This window comes from Papilio machaon, chromosome 8, assembly GCF_912999745.1.
Source record: "Papilio machaon chromosome 8, ilPapMach1.1, whole genome shotgun sequence".
NCBI classification, from domain to species: domain Eukaryota; kingdom Metazoa; phylum Arthropoda; class Insecta; order Lepidoptera; family Papilionidae; genus Papilio; species Papilio machaon.
Genome location: NC_059993.1, coordinates 2,941,838 through 2,961,558, shown reverse-complemented (window position 1 = coordinate 2,961,558; position 19,721 = coordinate 2,941,838). Strand labels below are relative to the sequence as shown.

The 19,721-nt window shown below is 33.0% G+C and overlaps 1 protein-coding gene across 1 annotated transcript; it reads left to right on the top strand.

The window, feature by feature from the left end:
- The first annotated feature begins 530 nt into the window (after window positions 1-530).
- LOC106720577 (nuclear factor NF-kappa-B p110 subunit) lies at window positions 531-19,498 on the top strand. Its single transcript, XM_014515297.2, has 22 exons — window positions 531-727; window positions 2,060-2,202; window positions 4,067-4,212; window positions 4,830-4,941; window positions 6,653-6,785; window positions 7,547-7,651; window positions 8,827-8,938; window positions 9,476-9,654; window positions 10,064-10,116; window positions 10,285-10,347; window positions 11,223-11,472; window positions 11,669-11,706; window positions 14,687-14,737; window positions 14,863-14,997; window positions 15,080-15,189; window positions 15,309-15,484; window positions 15,955-16,092; window positions 16,731-16,909; window positions 17,016-17,126; window positions 17,279-17,443; window positions 18,121-18,294; window positions 19,138-19,498. Exons 1-22 carry the CDS (start codon window positions 568-570, stop codon window positions 19,237-19,239), a joined length of 2,835 nt encoding a protein of 944 aa, XP_014370783.2. The 5' UTR covers window positions 531-567; the 3' UTR covers window positions 19,240-19,498.
- Window positions 19,499-19,721: the final 223 nt, after the last annotated feature.

The window sequence follows — 19,721 nt, the reverse complement described above, 5'->3', positions numbered from 1 at the left end:
CATTTAGGGAAAAATACGAAAAACATAATTTAACTATTTCCTCACTGGCCTTGTTCAATGTATTGCTACAAATGCTTATTGCATGAGACAGTGTAATCGTCGAGAAAATGTAGTAGTATTTAAAAATACAGTTAGAGTAAAAAGAAATATTAAAGGTGTTTATAATTTGTTTATTACTATTATAATTTATTTCGAACTAAACATTCATTTAAAATCGTGGCCAGAATGGTGAGGGAATTTCACATATCCTCAGGATGTTGTGAACAAAGTCATGGCAACACTAAAACAAATGTTTTTGCAAAACTGCAAGACGGTAAAAGGATCGCAATTTACAATTGACTTTGTGTAAAGTGTAAACATGATGGTGTGAATTTTGAAATTTATCAAATTTAAATGTACTATAAATATATTTACACCAAATAACAAGTGGCATAGTTGTGAATGAGTATTTTTATTTCTAAACCAAACTTAGTTTAAAAAGTGTTCCACGAGAGTTAACTTTTGACAACAAATTGTTTTGTGTACTGTGTTCGTGTACTGTTTACCTGGTTGATTATTTTAACAAAAATGTCTGCAAGTGAGCCAGACATAAGCGAATCTTCCAATTTGGAATCACCATCTCCTCACTCGGATTCTCCTTATAGTTCTCCGTCACAACAGGTGCCACAGTTGGCAAACTTCTTGACGGTTCTATCGTGTGGGGATAATAAGTTCAATTATGATACCGGTAAGTACAATACATAAACATCTTATTCTGCATCAGAATTGTATTGCTGCAACGACAAAAAAAAACATGTTTCTTCATTTTTTATATCGACAATATACTTGTTTTTCAAGAACGACAAAACTTAATATGGGTAAGCCCTTGAAGGAATGCACTGAAAGAAGGCTAATCGATTTGATGATCATTGAGAACAGCCCTCATACTGTTCTTGTATTCTTTTCTTTTGTTTAATTATTGTATAACATAGTTGTTTTTTTGATCTTTGTTTGCTTTGCAAAATTAATTGAATATTACAGTAATGTTCTCAAATTACACTGAACATTTTGCCAAAGGAAATTTGCTGATGGTATCACATATAATTGCCTTTATATTTATATATTAGACTAATATAGAATTAGTTGGTAACAAGAAATGGAACAGTACAGATCGGATAGACATAATTTTTTTTCAATGGCATGCACTATAGTTGCTAGTGGTCAGTGTTATAGACAGAGAATAACTTTTTTATAGTGTAAGGTGACAAACAAGCAAGTGGCCAGAAATCACTGAAATACCAAAGTGACTGCTTCCCGTAGACATCGGCATTTGCAGATGTATTGCCTATCTTTAATCAATTAGGAGAGGAAACACTAAAAAGGCTATTTCTCCTAATTATGTCTCCCTGCCCCACTAAATAACCTTACCTTCCCATCCTTTCCTTGTATGAAAAGGATGGAAAGGGAAAGAGTACAAAAATTAAGCCTCCAGCAAGCAAACTCAACAGATGAAACACAGAATGACTTCGACTTAACACATGTATTCTTTGTGGTTGTGGCATCACACCAGTCGAGCCTGCCCAAGAAAAATATATTAATACTATTTACTAACAAACTGTATAACATATTTAATATGAACATTTGATTGATGCGCTATATAATACCAGGTGGGATTGTGGTCAAACACAATTCATTCAATTAGGATAATTTTTTTAATCTGTGTTACATTTATTCTTATTAAGTTGTCTATCTATATATATAAAATAAAGTCGTGTTAGTTACACTATTTATAACTCAAGAACGTCTGAATCGATTTGACTGAAAATTGGTGGGCAGGTAGCTTAGAACCAGGAAACGGACATAGGATAATTTTTACCCCATTTTCTATTTTTTATTCCGCGCGGACGGAGTCGCTGGTAAAAGCTAGTATTTAATATTTTCAAAGTATGTTAGCCAACCATTTTGCCATCATAATATTCCAATAAATTTTATTGTAATAAGATAGATAAATCTATGTAATATTGCAGTTTGCTAACAAAATTTTGGATGGCACAATATTAATAACTGTTTTCTTTTGCAGGAAATAAACCATTTCTTCGTATCATTGAGCAGCCACAGAACCATTTTAGATTTCGGTACAAAAGTGAAATGGTAGGAACACATGGTAGTCTACTGGGAAAATCATATGCTCTCAATAAAACTAAAACGCATCCAACAGTTGAGGTAAGTTGACAAATCAATTTATCTTTGCAAATGACATAACTAAAGTATGAAAGCTATTTAATATCAGTTACTTGTAATTTTTTTTTAATTACTCCTACAGAAAATATATTTTATTTTTCATATTTACCTAATAAGTGAAGTAAATAACTATTTCCTTCTTATATATGGTAAACCTATAATAACATTTTATTATATTATACTAGCTGTGGCCTGCGACTCCATATTCATGGAATTAAAAATAACGTAATAAGTAGCCTATGTCTTTTTCCAGACTATGTTCTACATCTGTGTTAAATTTCATCAAGATCCATTGAGAAGTTCCAGAGATACCTTCAAACATCCATACATCCATTTAAACATTTACATCTATATCTTATATATATAAAAGAAAGTCGTGTTAGTTACACTATTTATAACTCAAGAACGGCTGAATCGATTTGACTGAAAGTTGGTGGGCAGGTAGCTTAGAACCAGGAAAAGGACATAGGATAATTTTTACCCCGTTTTCTATTTTTTATTCCGCGCGGACGGAGTCGCGGGTAAAAGCTAGTTTATAATATTAGTAGATTTTATTTTATGCAACCTTATATAATAAGTTAGTAGAATTCTTTGTTTATTGTTTTGCCTAATTTGATTCTTAGAAGTGTAGTGTAACAGTGGTGTAGGATTGTTGTAATTTGATAACAATGTTTATAGTTTGGTGAAGGGTTACATCAACAGGCATATTGCAACAATGCTTTTTGTGTAACCATTGAACTATGATTAACATAATATGTATGTACATATGAAATCTACATAATATTATTTATTAAATTTTACTATACATATCTTGAATATGGAGTTCTTAGTTATACCATACCAGTATTTTTTATTTGGAAAAAATGGTACTAAATGTATTTTGATCTTGTTTAGGTGAATTAGAAATACAGATTTATTGGTAACTACCTTTTGCCCGTGACTTCGTCTACGCGTAATATAATTTAATATATTATTTGAGACTATGTTCTACATCTATGCTAAATTTCAATATGATTTATTGAATCATTGCAGATTTATCCCATAAATATGTAAAAAAAAATGCGGGTACCGTACATAATTCCGAAATTATAGGAAGTCTATGCCTTCCAGATAATGTTCTACATCTGTACCAATTTTCATCCATATAAATGAAGTTGTTCTGGAGATACCTTGTACCATCTTTCCATCCTACTAAACATTCGCATTTATAATCTTACTTCTTACTAATATTATAAATGCGAAAGTTTGGTGGGATGAATGGAGGGATGTTTATTATTACGTATTTCCAGAATAGGTAATCGTAACTCGCTAAAGATGTTGGCATGGATGTAGAACATAGTCAGGAAGAATAACCAATTAAGTATTTTTTAACGCGACTTTAAGCCGACAGCTAGTATTATATAAAATATAAGTATAATACAAATAATAAGGTCGTAAGAAGTAAGATTAGTATGATAGAGTACTGATTTATAATTCAACGATTCATTTCTTCGAATTGCAAGTCTAGCAATTCTAATAATCCATTTAGTTTTAGGCGTAATGTGTCTGGTTCTAAAGGACAATAATTGATATCGTAAACGGATGTCGTCGTGGTCACGTTATCAGAATATTTATTGCTGTTTATTAAAACATGCTATAAAAAATTACGGTGTTTTAGCTTTAACTATCCAGCACTTCCTGACACAATCATAATTAGTAGACATATTAAAAGTCCCTTAGTTTAGATTTGTAATACTACAATATGGGACTCCCTTTATGACTACTATGACTCGGCAGTTAGAATTGTAATTATGTCTACAAATAGCATTTCTCTGGTGAAAACGCACCCTAAAACTGTTCTTTTTAGCTGGTCAACTACAATGGACAAGCAAGAGTGAGGTGTCGGTTAGCACAGCATAACAATTCCGACGAACATCCCCACAAGCTGCTAGAAGACGACCAAGATAGAGATGTGAGTGCGACAGTCCCCGAACATGGCAGTTATAAAGTGGGGTAAGTTGGGATTTTCAAAGGTCACTCATGTCATCTTCATGACGGATGAAAGCCACGTATATGGTGGTATCCACCTGGGGCACGTCTGAAGACGGCGAAAAGAGTTGGAAGTATCGTGTTTGCTGAATATTTTTTTTTACTAAACTGGGATGACCCGCGGGATTGGGTTCTGGTAAAGAAGTAACAACTGAGTATAATAAGCGATAAACTTTAACCTGACGCATTTATCCTTGATTACTGATGGTGTATTTAAAATAAGGACAGTCCTTATTTTTATTATCAATGTGCAATGTTTGGAATTCATACAGATAGTTATGAACTGGCCTTGAATTATTTGCTAAGCATTGTATTAGTCATGCTCCGTAATGAATGGATACTAAATGGCGTTAGTTACATTAAATAATACTTTGTATGCAAGATCACTGAAAGGGAAAAGCTGGCAATTAAACTATATTGGCTAAGGTGGAGTATCTTGCTTGACGATTATTGATGATTCTAGTAGGTAACAAGACTTCCTTCTCTAAGTAAAACAGGACCATCTTTATAAATGTTTTTTTTTTTATTGTGCCCTTTTTTCACTATTTTGTACGACAATTACAAGTTTTTCTTTTTTTTAGATTTCCTGGTATGGGTATAATACATACGGCGAAAAAGGATGTAGCAAATTTATTGTATAAAAAATATGAAAGTAAAGGAAAAAATACACAAGACGAAAGTTCATCAAATATGGTATGTTGAATAAATATTTGCATCACTGCACTACAAGGAATTTAAAAAAAAGCAGACAAGATCCAACAAAAATTATGCTAATTTGACTAATTGTTGGTGGAATCTTTTCTGTGTTATAGGTCGATCCAATTATACGTGATATGAAAACTTTTTATCCCTTTTTTAAGGAAATAGCGCGAACCGATAAACCAGGCCATAAGATTCTTAAAAAAAAAGCGACTTCGGTTCGTTTTTTCCTCGGTTCGGTTAACTTGCAATTTGAAACAATTAAGATAAATCTAAAGAATTACATAAAGCTATTTTATGTATTACGATGAAATTTACTTCGTAGTTATATATTCGTAGAATCGTTGCTATCATGTTTCAGATAATGTAAAACATTTGATAAAGAGTTTGTAGTGATGTACAAATAAAGAAGTGCTTATCCATAATTTTCACACAATTCTATTTATAACCAACTTCATCATCAACAGCTCTTATACTTCCCCACAGAGAGGCTTTGCCTAACCTACCTTAAATTAGGGGTTAGCAAATTAATGGTTTCCAAGTTTAGGCAAAAGATTTAAGAAATAATGGTTTAGGATTAGTTTACAATAATTACATCTGAGGTGAACGAATTGCAATATAATTATATTTTTTTGTTATTAAGTGATAATGTGGTCGAAAGAGTACGCGCTAGCTTTAAATTCCTATACACACATTAATACATTGTGGATGGTATACTTACTTAAGACTTTGTATATAGTTTATTTTATAATTATGATTAGGCTATTGTTAGTTTACTCTAATAAATAAGTATTCACGATATTGTCTACAATACATTCTAAAGTAACAGAAACGATTTGAACAGAAAACCTATATACGCATTATCATCACACTCGAACACTCTTGATAAATTACACATAAAACATGTTGTTATGCCTCTCTTTTACCGACCACTTAAATGGTAAACATAAACTAATAAGTCAAAGTTTTTTTTTTTTGAGTATACTCCAATTTAAGCAAGTCACAAAAAACCACTCGAAAAGCCGAGTGGTTTGTAATTTCTTCGAGTCAATAAATAACACTCGATTTATGTTAAGTTCGTTTATTTTCTTTCTAATTTGAATGAGTTCACTTTTGTGTAATAAAAAAATATTTTTTTATTTATACAAATCGCTATATATAGTACAACGCTTTAACATATGTATAACAAAGTAATATTGCGATTTCCGTTTTTTTATCGCATCGACATGCAAAAATACGTAATAACAATTCCGTGGGATAAACAACAATTTCAATGTTAACTTTATATAAATTAATTTATATTTAAAAATAAACGCAATTTTTTAAACCGTCCATTTACGTTATTGATTATATTTGAACCGCATTTTTTTCTCTTTTTTCGTGTAATTAACAAAAGCAATCACTCTTTAACGGCCTCAATTAACCAAAATTGTATGATTTACTTTTTACCCTCTAATCTAGAATAAGGGATTAATTACACTTAAGTATAAGTACATATACTTCGCGAACTGTGATTATAAAGTTTGTTGTGGTTTGCATTAGTCAGCTCTATAGTTTAGTGACATTAGTTGTTCGCGCACAACCGTGCCAACTGCACTGCTGTTTGGTAAATTAATCTGCTCGTTTCAACTCGTACGCAATGTTTTTCTGTCAAATCTGTGGTATGTTGTATTTTATTTATTTTTTCTCTCCATTACAATTTTAGCTCCGACTGCATTGTGAAAATATAGCGAAAAATATCAACCTGAATATAGTAAGGCTGAAATTTAGCGCTCACGATTACAACACAGACGAAGAGATTTGCAGTCCTGTATATTCTGAACCTATACATAATATGAGTGAGTACATTTTATAAATTTAACTTTAACCTTTATAACTATCTTGACAGTGTATCTGTGTAAGCCTATCTTTATTTGTTTATATTTTTCTTGTCGTATTTAAAGGCTTCCCTCGTAAGGTACAATTCTACTGCTGTGAAACTTGTATTAATATTGTCATCCTTTACATTATTTTTGACAAAACAAAGACGACAAAATGTAAAACTAATTTCATTGCAGTGGAATTCAATAGGTAATCATGTTCTTTTTATACGTAAACTAGCTGTAGCCCGCGACTCCGTCCGCGCGCAGTTAAAAAATTGATTTATTTTGGAAAGTTTTATTGTTTAAATAAAAACAAACATGGTATGTCTTTAACGAGTCTATGATTACAGCCTTAAAAGGTAAAATTGTTTAGATAAATGTGTTATAAATTCGTATTTCTATTGAATTCGATTATTGTTTGTGGTTTCTATCAATGCTGTCTAGTTACATTTTTATACCCTTAAATCTTATTAATATTATAAACTCGAATGTTTGGATGGATGGATGGATAGATGGATGTTTGTTTGAAGGCATCTCCAGAACGGCTCGACGGATCTTGATGAGATTTGGCATAGATGTAGGTTATAGTCTGGAAGAACACATAGGCTACTTATTCTGGTTTTTTTTTTTAATTTCGCTCGCACAGTCGCAGGCGACAGCTAGTATCTCAATAAGTTTAGATTCAATAATACACATGTAATGTTCATACATATTCAAAAACTTTGATATTGTTTCAGAGAGCGCGGCGACGAATGATTTGAAGATTAGCCGCATGAGCAGATGTATCGGTCGTCCTAAAGGAGGGGACGATGTTATCTTATTGGTGGAGAAAGTTAATAAAAGTATGTAATAGTTTTTACTCTTCTACTCTGTGGTTAAGACGGACAAAATAATATCTGTAACCTTGGTGCATAGAACAACATAAACATATTTGTTAAGTAGTCCAATAGATATGCGTTTAAACAGTAGGTAAACATCCTGCTTGTCACGTCTTTTAATAATAAATGGTTCGTGGAACTCTTTACAAAGAGTTTTTTTAATCTATTAATGTTGATATCAGTTAAAAACTAATAATTTTGAAACTGTAGTTTTTCTGACTGATTACTGTGAGCTCATAAAGTGTCATGGCGGGTCAAAAGAATAGTTTAGTTTTAATATACAGTTTTTTTTTCTGATATAGTAAGAAAGGTCGGTAAAGAGCACCAACAGCCGAAGTGCATGTATGTTTAAAATAAAATACAGTTTATTAACCAAAAACAAAACAAATTACACTTACAAAAGATATCAATGGAAGAGAAAAAAATAGTTCTTGGCTAATGGGAAGATGCTCAGCTGATACTGTCTTCAGCTAGTCACTTAGGCCGTGCTGATTTTCAACCCCCTCCCCCCTAATTACTTTAACAAGGTGCATGATATGTAGTATGTGAATGATCTTTATGACTGAGCTAAATGGATGATAAAATCCATAATCGTAGATGTTATTCGTGAATTGTGTTGTTTGTTCTTTCAGTAAAAACGTATTCATTTTATGCACTGGGTCCAGGGTAGTGACGTAAGCTTGTACCTAATTTTTTATACGTCTGTAAGTTATTTATGGAGTGACCTTTTTGTATCACCAGACTTGAATGCATAATTGATACAGAGGTGGATAAGATATCAATTCAAATCGATAGCATTGAAATTTCGAAAACATTATAATCTCGAATTTGCAATTGTTTTCTTAGGTTATGATACATTTTGGGATCTCAGAGTTTTATTACGTATCCGTTTTATGGATGGTTATTTATGGACTAGCTCCCGCGCGTGACTCCGTTCGCGCGAAATCAAAAAAAAAACCTTAATTTGTAGGCCATATGTTCATCAATTCAGATTATAGTCTACATCTATGCCAAATTTCATTAAAATCCGTTTAGCGGTTCCGAAGATACCTACTAAAAAACATCCATCCATCTAAACATTCGCATTTATAATGCTAGTAAGAAATAAGTGAGTTTTTAACATATATTTTTATTTTTAGAGAATATAAAGATTCGTTTCTACGAATTAGATAAGAATGGGACAGAATGTTGGTCAGCGGAGGGACATTTTCTGCAAAATGATGTGCACCATCAATATGCTATAGTATTCAGGTAAAACATACATAGGTACAGTCAGCTGCATAAATATGTATACACTTACAAAACTTTATTAACTTGTATAATTCCCCAGTTTCATATTAGTAAGCGTTTATATACATTTGAAACAGAACGTGTACATACTACTTTTTCAAACTTTATAAATGTATTAATATTAACGCAGCTGACTGTACATAAATCGCTTCTTATCAAATTAACCTAGCTTTTTTTAGCTATAACATTCACATCTCAATTATACAGGAACAAATTCTCGTTACTTTATAAATATCACCGTGAAATTGTAACAAACATTGTAATAAATTTATTATCTAAAAACAAGTGAACAATATTGTACAACTTTTTTTTTAAATTTACAATGTTGTAAGATAAATAATTCTTTATTAGTCAGGTCAAATTAAACCATAAAATAAGAGTGAAGATATATAAATTTACAACAAGCTGAAAATTGGTGAAATCGTTCAAAATATAAAAAAACTACTATACATACATACATGATACTATATTTTGTAACTTTTTTTTTTAATATTCTAGGACACCACCTTATAGGGACACTAATATAACTTCAGAAAAACAAGTTATGATAGAATTAATGAGACCGTCCGACGGTCGTACAAGTGAACCTAAAGAATTCACGTACAAACCAAAGTACGTTCACACAAATGCAAAGAAACGAAAACCCAATTCATCTTACTCGTCTATAGGGAGTTCGGGTAATTTATTTTTTTATTTTTCTTTAATTTTTTGGGACTTTAAAAACAAAGTACAGTGTGAAAAAGTTATCTGGTCTTGTGAAAGGGGTTGTCATACAAAACATCTCTTTTGTTGCATTTGGATTAGTTTCTAGATTTTATCTAGTAATTTGGATGATGTTGTGAATTATTTTTATAGTAATATATCATTTATTTTAGCTTAGCTGTCGCCCGCGACTCTGTCCGCGCGAAATTAAAATAAAAATAAAAACCTATAGCCTATGTTGTCCTTCAGACTATGTTCTACGTCTATGTCAAATTTCATCAAGATACGTTGAACCGTTCTAGAGATACCTTCAAACATCCATCCATCCATCTAAACATTCGCATTTATAATATTAGTAAGTTTAACTATTTTTATGTATTTCAGGTGGTTCAATAAACAGCCTAAGTGATCTGCCTGTGCCCATACAAATGATGCATGTAAGTGTTTAAATTTTTTGATACTAGTATTTCAGTTGGCACGTGAGATACAAGAAAACTCAACTTTCCCACGTGCCAATTCAAATATATAGTGTAATAAAAAAAATTGTACCCTACAATTTTTTTTATTACACTTTAGAAACTTCAATAAATGTGTTTTAATTTCAGCAAAAAAATGAAGTTATATCTCACGATGCAGTTATGAAAGATCTGCCTATGTTTAATATACCGGTAAGTCTAAATAAATACTAAATACTTGAATACTGAGCGTCACTGGCCCAGGGGTTAAGCACTTGAATTGCAATCTGCAGGTCCCGGGTTTCAATCCCGTCATGTACCATTTTTCGATTCACGATTTACATATGTACATTTATCCGACCTTCTTACGGTGAAGGAAACTTAAGTCACTTAAGCAGTTTCTTAAAAATGTTTTCTCACAATTAATCGATGCTTAGGGTCCATTCAGACAAACCCGCCCCGGAAAACAGCAGATTTTTTCCTAAGTAAAATTGACTTCCTATCAAGAGCAACCGTGGAAAGTAAAATGAAACCTTATTTCGATTGTGTAAAGCTCAATTTTACTTGCGATAAAAGTCTGCTCCATCCCGTTCTGTGTGAAAACTCCCAATGGGTCTCTTTTAGCGCCTTGAGTGAATATGACAGTTAAATAAAGGTAATTATTACCTTTATTTAACAAGGCAGTGTTTAACAGTGATAGACTCCAGTAACAACAACATCTGTTGTATGAATTGGCCTCGCTCAGTGAAATACCACAATCACATAGAAGACAGACGTGAAGTGGAAGCAATTCCGCGTACAGTCTGATGAGTGTGGTGCCGAAGGCCTAATTTTAGTCCTCTACCCCTACATAGTCTTTTCTTATTAGGAAAGGATGGGAAGGGGAAGTGGATATGGCGGAAGAGGGGACGTATAGGAAGGGGAAAAATATCCTCTTTCTGTGTGTTCCCTTCTCCGTTGATTAAAGGTTAGCAACGCATCTGCATTTGCGGATGTCTATAGGCAACGGTCGCGTCGCTATTTCGTCGAATTCAGGTGGCCGTTTGCTCGTTTGCAACTTATTCACATAAGAAAATAATAATTAACAGGTATCTCAAATATCAGCTGCGCCTATGACCAATGATATGTTACTGGGAGAGGCCATGTTTGATTTGTCTTCTATGACACCTAACTCCGGTGTGAGTCAGCAGTTCAATGTTAGCCCAATGCTGGGACAACCCAATATACCAGAACCACCAGTGCTGCAGTTGAATTCCTCAGAAATTGAACGATTGATTAAACATAATTCAAATATAACTGCAGAAGAGAAGAAACAATTCTGCGAAGCTGATTGGACAGGTTTGTTTTTATTTATAAACCCTTTTTACTTTAAAAAATATAACATTAGATTTTATCAACCATTTTTCAGTTATTGAATCAATAAAAACATAATTACGAAATTTTCTATCTCAACTTCGTAATAATCAAAGTCTTTACAGTGTTGCCAGTGTTTTATTCATCGCACTTAGATTATTTGTTTTGTTTTTTTTTTTAGATTATTTCAAATCGTACGGCGACAGCGTACCAGATATGGTAAATATTTTAAATGATTGAAATAAGCATTAACAATCCATTTCACTATCAACTATCACAATCACCGCTTAAATAATCCAAATAATAGTCGAAAACTTAGCCCTCATACGAACGGACGCTTTTTTAACGCCGCGTTAAAAATACGTTAAGGCGACTCTCGTGCGATTAACGCTTTAAAATCATTCTTGTTTCCTTCACCAAGTGCTCAAAATACAGCGCGATAAAAAAGCGTCGCGTTTTAAAATCGCTACCGTATGAACATATACATGGAAATGCATTTATTTTAATTGAACGCTTTTGTTATCGCGCGTTAAAAAAAGCGCTCGTGCGATTACTTTATACTTTTAATTTGAAGTTAAACGACACTAAAATATGTCCAAACTTTCGGCTGTTATCATAAAATGTCTAGCACAAACTTGTTGATAAACAGTGTTACCTCATTCAGTGCCCTTCAGTGGTTACTTAAACGGCTAAGACTAAACTAGCTGTTACCCGCGACTTGCCGCGTAGATTTTAAAAACATTAAACATACTCTGACCCTGGCTAAAGTAACAAATTGTTGATTTTTACTTTTTGTGTTAAAAGCTACCTCTTTGTTTATCTAATAATATACACTTAACAAAAATACACATTTACAGGTGTAAATGTGTATTTTTTGCTGAAGTAAAAAGGCCTTATGCGGCCTATTTTCATATATGGTTGAAACTTTCAGAGCCTCTCCTGTAAAGTTGTCAATTTGCACATAGGTCCTTATTCGTAGGAGCCATCTATATGTTAAATTACTTATTCTGAATTTTGCAACTAAATATTGCAATCAAGTACAATAGATAGAATAGATTTAGTATTAACTATTTACCAAATTTATATGTAAGTAACAATAATAAGACTGAAAACCAAAATTATTATAATGTAGAGATTATCGTTAGTGAAGTATGTTTGGTTAAATCAAAGGTACAAAACAACTGTTAAATTGGTACGTTACCATTTATTACAATATCATTTATTTTGTAAGTTAGCTTTTTTAATATGTTCTATTATTATCTATTTTTTTAAATGTTTTTTTTTTTGTTAAGTTCTGATAAAAATTAATTTAAAAGTATTTTTACTTTTAGTATAAAGTATAACTATCACACTCAAAACCCTTAAATGGTCACTTAGGTAGCCCCTAAGTATCTAAGTGTTGATTTCTTCTTCTAATAAAAACAGTCCCTTAGTGTTTTAACCATTAACGGATTGAGTGTGGATCTATATTGGATCGTCCATTGATCACTTGGAGCTGGAAAAAGGTGATATTTGAAATATTTCCCGTGATTTTAGCTGTTAAGGGAGGGGGGGATCTAGGTCACTAAAAACTTTACGTAATTAATGGACGACCCCAATCACATTTTTAATTGTTTCATTTAAATTGTATGATTATTATCTGTTGTAATTTGTTTTATTTTATGATTGTTGAAGTATGTAAAATAATGTTTATTTTTAATAACATATTTTAAAATAAAAGTACACAGTACAGTATTTTGATATGAAAGATAGTAGAATATTTATATAAAGTTATAAAAAAAATTATGGGTACAAACCAGAATGCAGGGTAACTTTTGGATAATGTTTTATTTATTTTTTAATAATTCAAGCGACGTATTGAAATAATGTCTGGATATTCCTGAGAAATCTGTACTATCTCTAAATATATTACAAATTTTATAATAAACGACATCTTTGTTTAATTCACCTCTCATTTACCCGATAAACATCTTGGACCATGTGCCATGTGCGTGACAGACCATCGAATGTTAGAGTATTACTAAGTTGTATAAAAAAAACATTTTCTTGATGTTTTTGAGTTAACTAATATCCCATCTGAAAGTAAATACTCTGTATTTTATACACAGAGTTAATAGTGAGGTCTATAGGAGTTAAGTCTTCACATAAGGTTAGGATGAAGCCATTAAATCACATTATCATCCTCTTAGTATCATCTTTGGTACAATTTTCATCATCATGATATAAATGGTTGAAGTTAATTGAAGTTTTTGCTACTAAGACATATCATGAGCCTTCACAAAAATACTGAAATGGATCGGTTCGAGTCAAATATACCACTGACATATTTTTCTCTGAATTAGTTTCTCTCTATATATCAAAATCGATTAAAAATGTTATGATTAACTTTTTGAGTGTGAGTCTGTTTAATATTTTTCTGGATAAGTTGGCCTATAATAAAAAAAAGCAATTCCTTAGTGAACTACTAAGTAAAAGATCGAAAAACAATTGATAACAGACTCGATCGATTCCAAAAAGTGAGTTAAATCTTTTTGACTAAGTAGATGGATTTGGTCTAGCTTCGATGGAGTGAATTTTTAAATTAAGAGAAAGACTTTTAAGAGTTTTGATAAATAAATATGTCAACTTCATGATGGAATTTTTAGTAATTCCATGCACATAACATATCTACGTTAAAAATCTTAAAGTGGCTAGTGCTTTGGGTTTTGTTTTAAAAACTGAAGTGGCTAATAAGTGATTTGAGACAAGGGTTCTGTATTGTTTTTTTTGCAATTTAAAGTTATAAGCTAAACAATAAATATTGCTAAGTTACTAAGCTTAACCGTAGAATTCCACTGCTAAATTACTTGTATAAAAATAAAACATATTTTTGTCTCTATTTTATAAAGGTAATTAGAAAGCGCTAACAGTATGTTTTTATACAAGTGTTTTGATAATGGAAACTCACTGTAACTGTAACATTCGACCATTGTTTCTGCGACCTCATTAACTGTACATAATGCACCTTTTACATTATTCCAATCCAGCGATCAAATCAGCGCGGGTTTACAACTGGAAATGTGTAAACTTACATTGAAATACATTGTATCGGTTCTAGTGTACGATAACAATTTTCCAGTTATATTCCAGCTCGATTGTTGAACTAGACATTTAACCGGGTTAAATTTAGATTACTTTATTTAATTTATTATTTTTCTAGATGTCCGGCATGGAGTTCATAAGATTGGTGCCTGATTCTGCCAGGGTAAATGTAAGTAATGTTTTTGTCATAAATGTAATTTGGTGAAACAAACTTGACGAGTAGACGTAGTTACATTTTTGCTTTGCTGTTTTGATAATTGTGTAGTCATGTTTAGTGTGTCGTATAATTTACAGATGAAGACAAGTAGGCCTGCATCACCAAAGCCTATGAAGACCGAAGAAAATGACGTCAAATATAACCTCGAAAACTTAAAGAACAACGAGTATTCCGCTTACTACAAATCTGAGGACGGCCTTGAAGTTAAAAAAGTATTATTTTACCGCTTTTCACTTCAAACATACGAACAATGTTTTTTTTTCAATAGATAAAGTATTTTTTTATATTTCACAGCTTGTAATGGAATTATGTGACATGATAAAGAACAAGACGGCACATAAAAAGCAATTGGTCAGAACTAAACTCGAGCGATTGTTCGAAATGCGACTCTCTAACGGGGACATGTAAGTTCATTTCTCTTTTATAGATGACGTTAGTGTTAATGACGTCACGTTCTTTGACGTCATTATTGTATTAATAAATTTATGAAAAAATAATTAACTAAAATGGTTATAATATTTAGGTTCTTACATATGATGCTATCTAGCAACCAGCCAAGCTTGGAGTACATTGTTAAGTTGATAGACAGCGTGAAGTTGACACACTTGCTGAACAAGACCAACAACAACGGTCAGTCCGTGCTGCATTTGGCGGTCACACACGACCTGCCCAAACTCGTCACCTTCCTCGTCTCTAAAGGTATACAAAACTCACATCTCTACTTATCACCTTAGTGTCTAGTAATGTATCTTAACTTTCCTAAATAAATGTTTAACAGGTTGTTGTAAAAACGGCTATAAATTATATTAAGTTACTTTATTATGTTATAAAGTGGCAAGTGAGCAAGCAATCTGAATTCGCGGATATAGCTAAGCGACCGCTGCTCATGGACATCTGGAATTACAGATGAATTGCCTACCTTTAACCAAGGAAGGAGGGAACACAGAAATATATTTCCCTTTCCTAAACGACCCTTCCTCTGTCAAATTCACGTTTTAATAAGAATGTTCGCGAGCTATCTGTCAAAAATTGATACAAAGCTACAAACAAAAAAAATACTGGTTTCAGAGATTTAAATTGAATATTGTTTTGAGAGTTGACCTATTGTTATATTGTGCGAATTTATGCACATTGTTTAACTCTAATTACTTAGTGTTGTGTATTTGCAGGTTGTAATCCTATGATCGAAGACAACGAAGGCAACAATGTGATACATTACGCTGTGATCTGCCAGACTTGTCTGGAGCCTTTGCTCGACGCTATGAAGATGAATCAAATCAGTTTTGACATCAACGCCTATAATAATGGTAATTTACTTGATACTCAGGTCTCAAAGAATATAGATGAATGGGGAGAGAAACTAAAAGCTTTAAGTAGGTGGCGCTAGCGTCAAGAGTGCGCTGTCATCTGTCAAATTTATACGTCATTCTAGCGATTTGAAAATATACATATTACAGTTTTGAAATCTTACTTATAAATGCGAATGTTTGGATGGATGGATGTTTGAAGGTATCTTCAGAACGGATCAACGGATCTCGATGAAATTTGGCACAGATGTAGATGATTGTCTGGAAGAACACATAGGCTATTATGTTTTTTTTAATTCTGCGCGATCGGAGTCGCGGGCAACAGCTAGTATTAAATAATTATGAAGAGAGTGACAACAGTAATGACTAAGGCAAATACGGTGTTAGACTATCCTTTCAATAGAGAGCTCAGTTTTTTGTGTCGTTTTTGATATTTATTTCATTTAAAAAAAATATTTAATTTGTCAAATTGTAACGTCTACCATTTTATTATCTGCGTAACATTTATCTTCTTCTGTTCCTATCATTCTTTTTCAAAATACGTAAGACATATACCAATGCATGTGTTACAAAATTTTCGATCGTGTTTGGCGCTTGTAAATGTATTTCTCACTATGGTGCACTTTGAACGTGAACAGAGAAGCAGACAGCTTTACACTTGGCCGCTATCTATGGGTCCGCGGATAGCACGCGTGTATTACTCGGACACGGCGCGTCGATGCACGCGCGAGACAGCGAGGCTCGCACCGCGCTGCATCTCGCCGCTTACGACGACTGTCTCTCCGTACTGCAAGTGCTGCTGGAGTACGCACAGCCTGTGAGTACGGAAACTGACGCAAAAAGTGACCTCTTTGTTAGGAAAAAATTCCTCAGTGTTGTCATTTTCAATAAGGAGACATTATATGTGTGTATATGTTATTTAGAGCGACATAGACGCGGTGGATGGTCGGGGCAACACCGCATTACAGATTGTGTGCGGCGGCGCCATGAGGGAGAACTCTATTGAAATCGTCAAACTGCTTATGGATAAGAATGTAAGTATACATGCAGTCTCTTTCATTATCTATGATAGAATGTGACAGCTTTTAAAAGAATCCATAAACAAATCAGAATTTAATAATTTTTTTTTATGTTACTTAGTAGTTATAAATTGCTCTTGTACTATAAATATAATGTTTAATTATAGGCAAATCCTAATAAGAACGAAGATAACAATCAGCCTGCTTGGCGGATGGCGCGAGATAAGCCGGAGCTGCAGCAGGTGTTTAAGAATTACATCCCGCAGATGATGGTTTGCGAAGACGACATCAAATCAGAGCCAGAAGATGAATATGAATCTGCTGATGAAGGGGTAAGTAACATTTCTCTGTTAGTACCTCTTAAGATCCTCTATCCACTAGCTGCGTGACTATCCATACCCTGTACTCTTTAATCTTATTTATATATATAAAAGAAAGTCGTGTTAGTTACACTATTTATAACTCAAGAATGGCTGAATCGATTTGACTGAAAATTGGTGGGCAGGTAGCTTAGAACCAGGAAAAGAACATAGGAATTTTTACCCCGTTTTCTATTTTTTTATTCCGCGCGGACGGAGTCGCGGGTAAAATCTAGTAATGTATAAACCAGCCCTTCATAGCTTAAAATATCGTCTGCCTCTCTCTGACTAGCACTTTTAATTAGGTGTTACCACTAGAGGTTGACTAACCTAGGAATTTTTAGTAGTTTAATACGACAGGGCTGAGGTTCCAAAATAAACAAACACATTAGGGATACAGCGTCTGTTATATTTAAAAAATAATATACATAACACATTTAATCACACACAAAGACAAAAGGTCACAATACAGAACACGTAACTCGAAATAAGTTCGATAGTAAAATTAAGCTAAAGAAGAAAGACTGCGTATGCGCACAGGAGCGGTTGTATCGCGACTGCCTGTGCGAGGTATGGAAGGAGGAGGGTATCTTTGTTAAAATCCCCTTCCCCCGGATATCAAAAGGTGCATGATTATGTGGAATTGATAGGAGACAATGGAAAGTTGCCTGCCGGAGTTGAGCCTGTATGTGGAGGAAGTGTCGAAGCTGCTGGACGCGAGCGGCGGCTGGCGCGAGCTGGCGCAGCGCCTGCAGCGTGACTCTCTGCTCTCCTGGTACTCCGCCTCGCCCAGCCCCACCAGGAAACTGCTCACCTATCTCAAGGTCATTCTCTTCTTTTTTTAAACACTCTCACTCATCTCTAGCTCTCTTTCACTGCCAAGCACTTTATCTCTCGCTCTATGTCTATTCCTTTATTCGTCTCTCTTGTTCTAACGAAATGTTGAATCTTTGCTTTTGGATAAGAAATGACCTATTTCTGTGGTAAAGTCCAGTCGCGGAGCACGAAGAATTTCGTATAATGACCTCTTTACCTACTGACAGTGGTCACAAACATTTTTGTATTTAGTGCGGTTTACATGAATTATTTGAAGGAGATAGAAAATTTACCAACTTATGAAATATAGTTATTATTATTATATAAATTATTTATTTAGACTTTATATTACAAGTAATAAAAATCTAGACAAGTATCTACTAATTCAGCAGAAAAAAAAATAAAAAAAATCAAACATCAGAATCTGATTCTTCTGTATCGGAGTAACTGCTTTCCGAAGACATCTCGCCTGTTACATTTATTACAAAAGAATCAACAAGAACAAACCATATAGTCTCCAGTAAAAGGTTTACAATCCCTGAGGACGGCGGCCATTGTATCTGTGCGAGCGAGACTCATTGTTTTTACGCGGGAGTGACAGAGACAGGTAATGATAGTTCAATGTACGAAATTCTTCCTCCTCCACGATTGGACTTTAGGAGTTTTGATGATACTTTTTAAATTATTTTGGATTTTTAATTTATTTTTACTTGGAGAAGTAGATAAGAAACAGAGAGAAATAAGAAAAGATAAAGATATATCAGTGTTTTTATCTCATCGTATCTTTTAGTTGTAACAAATCAATATAAAACAGTTGTATTTTCATTCCTTCTTTATTATTAAACTTGCAGGATTGTGATGATGATATAACATCGAAGTCTTTGGCACTTCTTCTAGAAGACATGGGCCAGAAGGAGGCTGCGAGTGTCATCAGACGGTACCTCATCAGCTGATACAAATGGCACCATTTTGACACCATTTTAGTAACAGTTGCAAATCGTAATGCAAGTCATTTCTTTAATTCGATATGGTACATATTTACATTTTTTTGCTGATATAAATGTGACGATAAATCTATTACTTGTTATTAGGTTTTTTCCTTATTTTTAACAGATGTATGATTTTTTTAAATAAATAAGACTAATAGAATAAGATATAGTGGATGATATGATATATGTATTTCGTAAATTAACTTGATTTGTATTTTTATAATTAATATGAACGTCTTGAACCTCCTGTCTAAAATTATAAAAAATGCATAATTAAAAAAAATACATGATTCTTCACTTGAAGAGACTTTGTACTCTTTGTAGCGTAATCAAATTTATTAAAAATATTTGACATCAAATTAAAAACTATTACATAAATTGATATCAAATATGACGGTTTTCTTTATAAATTTGTATTTATAAAGAAAACCGTCATAATTTTTTCA